Raw genomic sequence first — 12,031 nt, 5'->3', positions numbered from 1 at the left:
AAAGCTATTTATCCACAGAAGCAGAAGTAGCTGCGGCACAAGCAGCCCCAGAAGTCCTGCTAATGGATCTCACTAGTGTGTAAGAAGGACACACAGAGGTCAAACACTAACCATGCCACAGCTGGGTGGGGAAAAGAGCTTGTCCCTCCTTAACTAACATTCAGACCAGGGATCACCTACAAGAGCTTCTGTAAGAAAGCCCAGCTAAGTGGGAAGCTACTTGAGAAGCTGAGCAAACTGATGACCCTTTTTTAAGGAAACAGTAGTCACCAAACTGTAAAGAACATCATTCATGATCTGTTTGGACTGAATCTGCATCAACAACCAAGAGATTAAATAGTAGATCTTAGTCAGCCATTATGCCCCAAACTGCTTTCCCCTTGCATGTTAACTGTTCATTGAGGTTGTATATTAATGCAGAAGGTAAAGGTTATCCAGTGAAATAAATCTCAGAAACTAGGGAGAACATTAACATTCCCCCACAAATAATAATTTTATAGAAATATTTTACATAAGTGAACAAAACCTGATGAGTTTTAGATGTGTTTAAGGGTATGTTAGTTGTTAGATTATTATTAGCCATTTACCTAAAACTTAGTTAAATCAAAACAGTATTAGCCTAAATTCTGAACAGAAGAAATTCAGAAAATATTGAGTAAGATGCAGCTATGTAATCTTATTCTGCCAATAATTATGGTTAATAAAGTATTAATTGTGAAAAGTGCTAAGATGGTGAGAGGAAAAAAATTACTATGAAGGAGCAGCTGAAGAAATTAGAAAATGCTATTTCATTCCTGTATTTCTCTTATATTTATTGCTATTCTGATGACTTCTCTGTGTCTGTTGAAAAAGATCCAAGAAAATATAGAAAACAAAACTATTTTTCTGTATTTCCACCTGACTATGTAGAGGTTTTTAACTCCTATATTGAACTGCTCGGAAGGGCGCTGCATGCTATTTGGCACTCTGTGGAGACTGAAACATGCCATTTGATACTGATGAAACTACCTTTACAGAGCAGGAGGTGAATGAATATGAATGTAAGTTTGCAAAAGTTGCCCTTTTTGCCACAGACCTGAAATTAAATTTCCAGCAAATCCTTTTAGAGGGGGTCAGCATTCATGTTCTATAAAATGTGGCTCTCAGAATTCAATAGAAAAAGCTTCCCTTTATAAATCCTATTTATGACTTCCTTCCCCCTTTTTTTCCTTTTCTTTTTTTTTTTTCTTTTCCTTAATTACAGCAGAGGGGGATTAGTCAGTGTAAGTCCCCAGGGAGCTACATACAAAGCCATCTCTGAAATTAAACTAAAGGGAAAATGACAGAAGGCATTGAGCTCTGGGAACAGACAAGACTGCCTAATCTGAAGAAGACAGGCAAATTTTCTGGACCACTGTGACTGAATGAGAAAAGGCGAAACTCCAGGAACCTTCACCCTGCACCTTTATCCTCTTTATCCATTCTTTCCTAAAAGACAAACATCTAATTTCCATTTCATTACTTACATTAAGATCTGTGAATGTCACCATTTAATGAAGAAGGTAGATTTAAATCAGAGGTTATCTTACTCTGGTTGACATGAGTAAAGCCATTTTTCTTCAGTTCTGTTAATTTACTTAATTTGGTTTTTCACATGTGTATGTAGCATCCTTGAGGCATTTTAATTTTCGGTGTAGAAAATTTCCAACCTGGCAACCATTTCCCTTTCTTTGCTTTTAGGACTACATAAATCTTGGTTGAGTTTGAGACTTTAGAGTCAAAACCCAGAGATACTTTGTTTAAACAGGACTTTTCCTGAAGTTGTGTATTCCCTAAAGAAATTTAAAGGAATTATTTAAAGAAAATGGTTTTGGTAGACTATGGCTAAATTATACAAATGCACAGAGTCTTATTTCCGTCTTTGTATTTTGGTCTACTAAGGCTGAGCAGAGCTCTTCCAGTGGAATGGTGCCCAGCTATAGAAACATGGATTTCAGGTAAGAGAAGTCTTTATAAAAAATACATCAGATTTAGTGACATTTTGTTTCAGAAAGTATCTGGAGAAGGAACTTTTTTTTCAAGTTCTTTAAAAAATGGCTTGTTTCAGAGATTAGTATTCTGAATTCAAAAGAAGAAACAGGATGTAAGCACAGGATGTTAAGGAAATTAAGTAACTTGATCCATCTGAGCAGTTTTTACAATGTTAATGGTGTTCCTGCATGGAACACATTTCACGTTATGGGTTTTCTTAGGTGGGGGAAATGCCAATTTCATTTCCAGAAAAATTCAAACTCTTGATAAAACCAAATCTAAGTTCATTGTTTAAACCCAAAGAACCCCTGCAGGGCTCTGAAGGCACCCCCCACCTTCACAGCCTGGCCCAGCCCCACTGGGGCTCCGGACCTGCCCCAGCCCAGCACTGCAGCACAGCCCAGGGTGACCACCAGCCCCTGTCAAGCACTGGCCTCCTGTCCCTGTCCCCATACCTGCCATGGGTCCCTGTGGGACGGGCCCAGTGCCACCTCCCTCGGGAGAGAGCAGTGAACTGGTCACAGTGGGAGAGGCTGGCGCAAGATTATCACAACACAACAAATACCCAAACATTGGCTTATGCTATCATCATCATCATTATTATTATTCTATTTGAAGGTATTACTTACAGAGTCCTGATCTTTGGCATATGATTGAAACTGGTAACAGGAATGCGGGTGATGTTGTTATTGTTGAGAGTACTGTTAGGAGAAAAAAAAAGAGAGAAAAGAAAATAATGGATTGATCAATTATTTACCTTTCTTCACCAACACACCACTTACAGAAACAATCAGCTAAAACTCTTGGTAATAAATCTGGCAGGCTGCAAGCAGCAAGAACATGCTGACAATGCTCAGACAATCCGTAGCCCATCATGAAGGATATTGTTAAGGTAACACTATCAACAGCTGTATAAGAATGGCTGGAGGTTGCTGTTCACCATGCCTGAGTACCAAGGAGGGCAGGAGATGTGGTTTTATCGACCACTGGAACATATCCAGTCTTTCTGGGTAAGCTTCCACTTTGCTTGAAAAGCTGGTGTAACTGGAGCAGAGGAACATCAAACTGGCACACTGCAATGTGAAAGCTTTGCACTTATAGCGCTCTCTCTTGCATAAAAAAAGAGCTGTTGACTTGCTCAGGCTTATTAACACAGCCAGCTTACACGGCCAGACAGCTCCAATTGCCCTTTGAAAACACACTGACTCTTTCTTTAGTTGCCTTATGAAAAAACATATGGGTAGTGGAATGAATCAGAATAAAACATGTCATGACCCAGGCATATAAGCATTTCTGCTCCTCTATCAAAGCACAGCTTAAAGAGAAAACGACCCCAGCTGCTATAGGGACCCCCTGAGCGCTTCTTATGAAAAATGAACTGACTCGATTACCATCTTCTGAGCATGCTGCTCCTGTCTATGGAGCTCCTAATTATATCAATGACTCTCCAGCAAATTAGAAGATAGAAAGTTTATCAGGATGGCACAGGAAATGGAAAGCACTCCAATAGGGCATAATTGCCACGCTCAAAGTGCACCAACTCTGCAGCTCAGTTTGCCATGGGAATTGACTGGGCCATGTCCCAGCATGGCTGGTGCTGCTCTGGCTGCAGTGGGGTGTCCTCTGCTTTATATAAGAGGCCCAGCACTCCACAGGATCACACTGGGAGAAGACAGTGCTTTTGTGTGTTTGTGTTGAAGAAAATACTGAAACAACCTGAAAAGGCATGTGACCCTTCCCTAAACTAATTAGTTGTGCGATGTTACGTATTTACAAAAGACACTTAATCAAAAGCTCTTGAAGACCTTTAACAGAAGTTCAGTGGCCCTCTTGGTCATCTGCTGATTTAAAAGCATTTCTACAGTTCTGCACAGAAATCCCTTGGTGACACCATCATCAGCAGATTAAAACTAAATTGGATTATACCCTATTAAGACTGCTTTTCTGGTACCCAGGAAGACACACAGGCATACTGGCAGAGCCAGGAGGTTGGAGGTAACACAGCTATGCACAGGTACAGTCAGGAGGGGTGTGTGAGCAGGCTCTGGCACTGGCAGCAGTGGGTTCGTGCTCCTGCACTGCATCCCAGCAGGGCAGAACATGACCACGCTGTTAGCAGGGTGGTAGCTGGTACTTCAGCACAGTGCTGCACCAGATGGATGCAGTACTGATCTGGAGCCAGCCTGGGGACTGACATACCATGACAGCAAACTGCACCAACAGAGCAAGATCACCCTTCCTTTCCAAATCTGTGAGCAGAGGGAGTTATGGCAGTAATAGCAAAGTTTTGGAAAGTTGGAATCTGCATGTCAGATCTGCTGCCAGAGATCTGTGTCAGTCAAGTCACACACGTTCACACACCAGGCTGGTAAGAGCTGCAGGCCTTAGTGTGCTGCTTCTTACAGTAGAACACATAGTATTAATTCCAGATCTTCTAGAAAACTTGCTGCTGCCAAAACCTGGACACGAAACACCCAACTAAGCATTGGGATCAATGGGTATCAAAATCAGGGGGTTGTGTATTCAATTTTTCAATATGCAAAGGCTCAAATGCAGTCTATTACAAAGCTACTGGATAAGATGAAGAGGGAAATAGTGCCAGGTTCAGAAGAAAACCTAAGAGCGAGCTCTTACAGCTGTCAGCCCTGTCATTTCCTCAGCTGTGCATCACAAGCTGCACATGTCACCACCTTACGGTGGCTTCAGTGCTGGAAGCAAACACAGTGATTACCAGGGTATATCTGATACACTGTTGGCCTGAGCAGCTCTATCTTGGAACTCCTCCTAATGTCATGATCACACACATCTCCCACTGTGGCAGCTTATATGGTGCAAAATGAAACCCTCTGTCATACAGTTGCTACTGCTCAATTTTCTTATGCAGCTAGTGATGGGGGTTGGAATGACATGAGCTTTACGGTCCATTTGATGGGACAAGGGGTGATGAGTTCACAATAAACAGGGGAAGTTCAGGTTGGATATAAAGAAGTTCCTTACTGTGAGGGTGGTGAGGCGCTGGCATAGGGTGCCCAGAGAAGTGGCAAATGCTCCATCCCTGCCAGTGTTCAAGGCCAGATTGAACAGAGCCTTGGGCGACATGGTCTAGGGTGAGGTGTCCCTGCCCATGGCAGGGGGCTCAGAATTGGATGATCTTAAGGTCCTTTCCAACCCTAACCATTTTAGGATTCTATGATTCCAACCCAAACCATCCAATTATATGATAAAAAAAAGCCATAGGCAATTTCAGCAAATGAACACAACCTCTCATAAGGTGCATACATCTATACATCAGCACACCCACCCCTCAATATCTATACTTGATATTTGCATCTACACATGCAAGTGGGGAAGCTCAAACAGGACGCACAAATGGAATTTCCAATTGCACCACCTTTTTTTTTTCTATAAACATAAAAATATAATTCACCCTCTGCCTCAGTTGCCCGTGACATACAAATGAGCTATGCACTTGGAAGCTTTTAGGTATACACCGATAAATAAAAGCCACCGGTAAAGTCAGCTCGTAACAATTAAACCACATGCAGAGCTGATGTCTGCATAGGTCATGGCATGCACTACAGGAGTCAATGGAAGCCACAGGAATTCAAGGGAAACTTTCTATTGATCTCAGAAGGACGTGGAGTGTATTCAGGCAGAACAGGATGTGACAGCAAGCTCACTTCTGCAAGGAGGGTAGAGAACACCCTGTCTCCCAGTGCAATTCTTCATCCAGATGTGGAAAGGTCAGCCTCTGCTGTCTGACTCCGTGATTACAAAGTATTTTAAAATCTCTTAAAATATTTCTGCTCTACAGACAAAACTTTATCCCAACCACAGAGTGTTTCTACTCTCAAAATGTCTGATGAGAGTGGCTCAGGTTTTGCCCCTGATAAGCACAGGTTTCCCCTAATTCATCAACAAATACGTAACCCTCCTTCCAAGAATCCTAAGTCACTGCTGAATTAATGTACTCCTTAGCCACAAATTTCACGGATAACTCTACCAGACAGCTAAGGAGCACACCACTTAGTAGCATACTATTTCATTGATATTTAAATGTTAACCATAATGAAGGCAATAAAACATCTATGATAACAGCAATTATTTCAGAACAAAGAAGGCCAAACACTGCAAAGGGCACTAATTCACAGTGAACTGTGCCTCACAGGAGCTGCAGGATTTTAACCCTGCTGAGCAGGATGTGCCAGACACACACCTCCCACTGCGGGAACTCCATGGATTTTGCATGCGGACTGTTTCAGGTAGAGGTGGGCTCTAGAGGCACTCTGCAAAGCTTTTCTAGGCACATGAAGCATTCCCAGCAATAAGGTTTTGTGTCCTGACAGAGGTAAGGGCACAACACGGGCATTTTTAACACATGAAGGAAAAAAAAATCAATCCTGCTTCAATGGTGCTCGACTGCTAGCTGCTCCGAGGCCCCAGTTTCATTTTGATCCAACTATGTTCCAAATCCATAGAAACAGCCGTGCAAACAGCAGGAAGCTGCTAGAAAGAGAAAACTTCAAGAATCTTCCAACTCTTCCAACATCATGTGGGAGAACTTGTATTCTGCAGAGTTCTCCCCGGCTTCATACCTCCCATCTCTTCCAGAACCCAGTCTACCCTTGTCCCTTGAAAAAGCATTGTCCTCTCAGTTAGAAGTCCTCTCCCTGTAAACTATTCACATCCAAAATGCTGAATCAGGAAACTGAGGTTATAGACAATATTATTTATGCCAGCAAACTTCCCACCTTGGGCCGTGATCCTTGTCAGGTCTTGCAAGCTAAGCAGAAGCAGACTGCAGCAGTCCTAAGGATCCTCCAAGGTCTACTTGGAAGATACATAATGTGGGATCAGCAGTCTTTTGAGGTGGTGGTACATCCTCCACCAGTCTGAACTGTCACAGTCCCATTGACTCCAATTTACAACCCCAGAGGAGCTGCTCCACTAACTCACTCCTCTGCCAGTTGCCCAAACTGGTTAGAGGCACGCATGGAGCTGCTTTCTTCCTTGTGAAGAATAAAGCTGATTTATAACCCCTACTAATCAGGTCTCCTTAAAGGAAAGACTGCTCACTCTGCAATCCTGACATCATTTGAAAACAATTACCTATCTCCTTCCTCTAACTTTTTGTGCAAATTTAACTACATGCAGTTGCATTTCTATTCTCTTCTGACGTGCTCCAGATTCATGTACGTCACTGCAAAGTAATTACATTAAAATCATTAACCTCCAGAAATGACTGTCATGTGTGCATTTTTAACATAATATTTATGCATTATTCTTTACTCTTTTCTCCACCCTCCTGAAAAGGAATACAGGTGTTGAGGACTAGATGAGAGCCAGAAAGAGTCGGTACTCCTAATGCTAGTAGAAATGACACAACTTCATATCTAAATGATACAACTTCTAAAGGTACTTTGGGAAAAAAAAAAAAAAAAAAGAAAAGGGTTTAAATTTTGAACCCTACTAATAATACATGTATTTTAGTTTAAAAACTCAGGAACTCCAAGCATCCTCTCATGTTCCTTGGACTGACAGAGCAGAAATCCCTGGCTGTCAGATCAATAGTTAAAAATTCTCAACTCTGTAAATTACAGAGTACACAGAGATTTTGTTTCTCCTACTTGGAATTCAATTAATGACATAATTAAGAGCGCATAATGAATATCAGAATGCCTGGTGATTTACTCATCTGAAACAATACTACTTTCATTCCCACATTTCTACCTACTCTGTTCCAGTTGAGTACTAGACATGAACCAAAAGGATCTTCTGGCAACGATGTCAGGAGAAGTTACACAACATAACAGAATTATCTGAAACAATAACTATTTAATTTCTTCTATTAATACCCATAAGTACACTGTAAAGTAGTAACAGTCTTCAGGTTTTCCAGCCACATTTCAAGTGGAAAAATACGTCAGAGGTTGAGGTTTTTGTTAAACACATAACACTGATGACAATACCACCTGCTACATCCTAGTTTAACAAAAGCTGTCATATCCTATTTCAGCTTGTCTAAAAGAAAAGAAACCATGCAAATGTCCATTTTCCTAAACACAAGGCATGTGGCATAATGTACAGAGGTTACTAGCCGTGAATAATTACAACATCCACAGCCATGCTTCTTGTTTGCAATCTGAAGGGATTACAGTGAAAGGGGAAGGGGAGAACATGTCGCTGAAGACATCCTTTGTTTTTTGATGGTAAGGGAGACTGATTTCCCTCTTCACGTTCCACTTGTGCAGCCGATCAGCACAAACAGCTAATCAAATTCGAGAAATTATATGGTAGATTAAATTTTTGATTAACACTTTTCCCCAAGCCTTAATAAGCATCTACCGTAGCTACTGGAAGTCTGCTGTGCTGGCCATTCAGCCTTTTGATACATGCCAGGATGCTTTTGTGTCACATCCAGCTGATCACGGGACATGGCAGCATTTGCAGAAGTCTCATTTAGACAGAAATATTCAGACCTGTTTACTGATAGGTAAACGGAGAAAGAGGGCCAAAAAGTCACCAGCTCACTTATTGTATTTCTGGGTTTGAATGCCTTCTGCAATTGGGCATCAGGGATTCTTTACATGCTTTTAACATACATAATTTGATAGCAGGAAGCCTGCAAACAACAGTCCTCAAGTCTATGTGCCTACGGGCTTGACTCTAAAGTTACACAATGATGTCCATTTCCTTTTCCTGCTCAAAACTCTCTCAACACATTGTGGAAAGAAGAAGGTGCTGAGTTGCTTCATGCTGTGATAAACCTGTATTTTGAAAGTGAGACGTGGAAAGGAGCAGAGAAGCAGGTGGGCAAGGCTGGTGGGAGCAGGCATCTCAGGCGCTGTGGCACTGGTGCACTAACAAGTCTAACATTTCCTTCTGTCTCCTTCAATTACAGCACTGCTTTATCACTGTATGCTCCTTGGCTGTGTATGGAATCTGTGTGTTGTGTGTCCATAACACCATGTAATTGGGCCTAATGTAAGATTATTATCTATGTGCATGCAATGGATACTGCAAATGGGGCATCTGCAGGCTGGTAACATTCCCAAGAGTGAATTACTGTCATACTCCCCGATTACTGCTTTTCCCACAAGTGCCATGGTTTCCAGGCTTCCTATCCCCATTGCAACCATACATCAGTAAACGAGACTGGAAAATTTATTAAGCCTTAACCAAGGCATCTTCAAGCATAATTAAGCCTCTCATGTAAATAGTTTTCTTGATAATGTTATTTCTGTTCAGAAGTGGGTGAACGGATGCAGAAAAGACTGAACAGCACAGCCCAAACTGCCAGTGGGGCTGAGGAGGGAGCACCACAGCCTGGCCCAGCAGAGACAGAGACAACTTCTGCAAGACCCCGAGGCTCTGGGGGTAGTGGGGTGTTGATGAATGAAAATACATGAAGAAACCTTTCCACAGTGTACATGTGAACTTGTGGACTCCGTGCCAGATTAGACACCTCCATCTGTATTTATGCACATAAAGCAGAGATCTTGGGGTCTATCTGAAATACTAGACATGAAACATGAATTTGGGTGACTGCATTAGCAGCAAACTTTAACACTGACAGTGACCTCTACATTAGCCGATTCACAGCACTTGCTCTTCAATCTCTCTCCAATTACATAAAAAGCCATTGCAAAGGGAAAACAAATTGTCTGTATTCAGAACAGGTTAAGCAAAGCAGTAACAGGTTTAAATTTCAGAAGAGGGAATTCTGATTAGGTTACTTACAGGAAAAATACAGAAAACCCCTGCTACAGGGTGTGCAGGCATCAGCAGTGATAACAGACTGACCGAATCCCTGGTAGGACTGGCACAGAAACCAATGGTCCTGCCCTGGGCTGGGACAACACAGGACCACTTCAACCCCCTTCCAGCCCCTGTGTCTCCTCTCATGTAACTAACAGCAGGGGCATTTTATCAATTGTGAATCTAGATACATTTTTAGTAATAAACCCAAGAGCTGGATTTGATACACTGCTGTAATTAATAGTTGTAATTAACATTGAGATGGTAGGATAGAAGGAGCTGTAATTTCAATAGCTCTAAAGAGCTGTTTTTTCATACAGGTCAGAAGGAATTTGCATGAAATTAAATATTTACTGTTTCTCACAGCCTCTGGTGAAAAAGCAAAATGGCTTTGGCACTCCATCCCTCAGCATTGAGCACAGGCCTCACCCTTGACTTTCAAGGCATCCATGATTTGCTCCTTATGCAAGGTCCAAACCCCAGCTGGATCTCTACAGCGTTCTGGTGAGTCCTGAGTGTTTCTTGTACTCAATCCTTTGATCTTCCCATAGACTCCTAAAGTTAAAGCCCACGGCTTCCATGTGGGTGTATAATGAAAGCAACTGATACTGCACTGATCAATCCATTACTCTCCACTGTCAGAAAACATAATGATCTCACAAGGGGTCTTATTCACTGACATACCTTAGAAGAGCTCTGATCTGACACCTCGAATTAGCAGCAAGAACAGCAACAGCTGGGTTTTTGTCTCAATATTTGTACCCAACTCTGAAATGAGTTGGCACTGTGCAAGGGCTATTTTTAAACACAATGTTAGCTCAGGAAAATAATCTTCTAAATAGTCTCCAGGTGACATGTAGAATCCACTGAAATAAATAACAGTAACTAGTTGCCAGTTTGTGGTTTCTGTTCCAGTACTAGTCTTGCTCGTGGGTTCCCGTACGTTCTTGTCACAGCAGAGAGGCTCTACCACTGTTAACTTGGGAAGCTGACATCAGAAACATCACTAGTCTCAAGGATACAGAGGAAAGAATATGTTTTTCTAGAAATGTATGAAAAATAAAATAAATAAGTTTACCATGGGACAATGCTCAAACCTGCCAGCAGTGTTCACTGCTACAGCTGCCTGATTCTTCCTATTCTGTGGCTGAGTTTAATTTGTATATAAATGATAGGTTTTAACTATTTAATCTTATAAAGGCCAGATGTTTATGGGAGATTGTCTTTTTTTCTCCTTGAAGAAGTGAGATTACTTTCAAAACCATCAAGCTTTGGGGAAACTGGGTTATTCTAATAAAAAATTCTTTGCTTAAAATGCCTGTTTTGTCACCTGGCAAGAAGCAGGGTGATCCCATTTGCCCATAGCGATCACTTCAGGGCATATTAACTTAAGTCCTGTAATTGCTGCATTAACTCTCTCTAGAGACTGGCTGTGCCTTGGCTGGAGTCTCTGGGACTGGCAAGGTCAGGAGCTGAGGATAAGGGCAAAGGAGAGGGAGCAACAGGCCCCGCAGCTAAGAAAATGGTTGGGCAAAGAGACTGGGGTAAGGAATATGTGCAAATAGCTAAAAGAGATCATAAAAAAACCCTACAGGCCTCTACAATCAAAGATTGTGGTGTTGTGTATACACAGTCATAAAACTAAGGATGATGGTGACTGATGCTCAACCCTTTCTAGTGTTGTCTTTAGCCCTGCATTTACATTGCAAGTGCACATACATATCATTATGCCTGAATTTACTTACTTACATTGACACACAAATAAATAATATATGCTAAACCAAGATAAAGTAGAAAATATAATAATAGAATAAAATAAAATGAGCTAAGCCAAGGTAATGTAAAATACAAAATAATAAAGGTTATACAGAGAATGAGGCTACACAATTCATTTAGGTTGTGAACTTTGTTAGATATTAAGTCAAGAATGTCATTCACATGGTCTTACATGAAATGCCTTACTGCTGGCCCTCAAGGAAGGCTGCTTTTTTAACACAGAGAAAGACATATCTATTTTCCCACACAATTAAATTGCCTCTATTGGCTGTATAAAATACAGGTACCCGCTGCGGCCCCCAATTCTTTCTAACACCTATGCCCAGAGAGAGTTGAAAAAGCTTTTTAGAGAAATTTCAATCAGCTTTTCAATCTTTTACATGACACTTTAATTCTAGGCAGAAAATATAAATTCAATTCAGCCTGAATGGAAATTTTAGCTATAAAAGCATTGGTGCAAAGAGAAAAGAACACAGGCTGGAATTAT

The 12,031-nt window shown here is 41.4% G+C and overlaps 1 protein-coding gene across 3 annotated transcripts in view; it reads right to left on the bottom strand.

The window, feature by feature from the left end:
- SLIT3 (slit guidance ligand 3) overlaps nt 1-12,031 on the bottom strand; it is a 520,423-nt gene that overhangs the window by 206,251 nt on the left and 302,141 nt on the right. For all 3 annotated transcript variants that reach the window (XM_061348428.1, XM_061348427.1, XM_061348429.1), the window contains exon 8: nt 2,640-2,711. In XM_061348428.1, coding sequence (XP_061204412.1) covers nt 2,640-2,711 — 72 coding nt within the window. The remainder of the gene's footprint in view (nt 1-2,639; nt 2,712-12,031) is intronic.

The sequence above is a fragment of the Neopsephotus bourkii genome, unplaced genomic scaffold (genome assembly GCF_033783945.1).
Source record: "Neopsephotus bourkii isolate Nb327-2 ecotype Australia unplaced genomic scaffold, CSIRO-AGI_Nbou_v1 NB_357, whole genome shotgun sequence".
NCBI classification, from domain to species: Eukaryota; Metazoa; Chordata; class Aves; order Psittaciformes; family Psittacidae; genus Neopsephotus; species Neopsephotus bourkii.
Note: the sequence above shows the minus strand (reverse complement) of the source record. Positions and strands in the feature narration are given on the sequence as shown.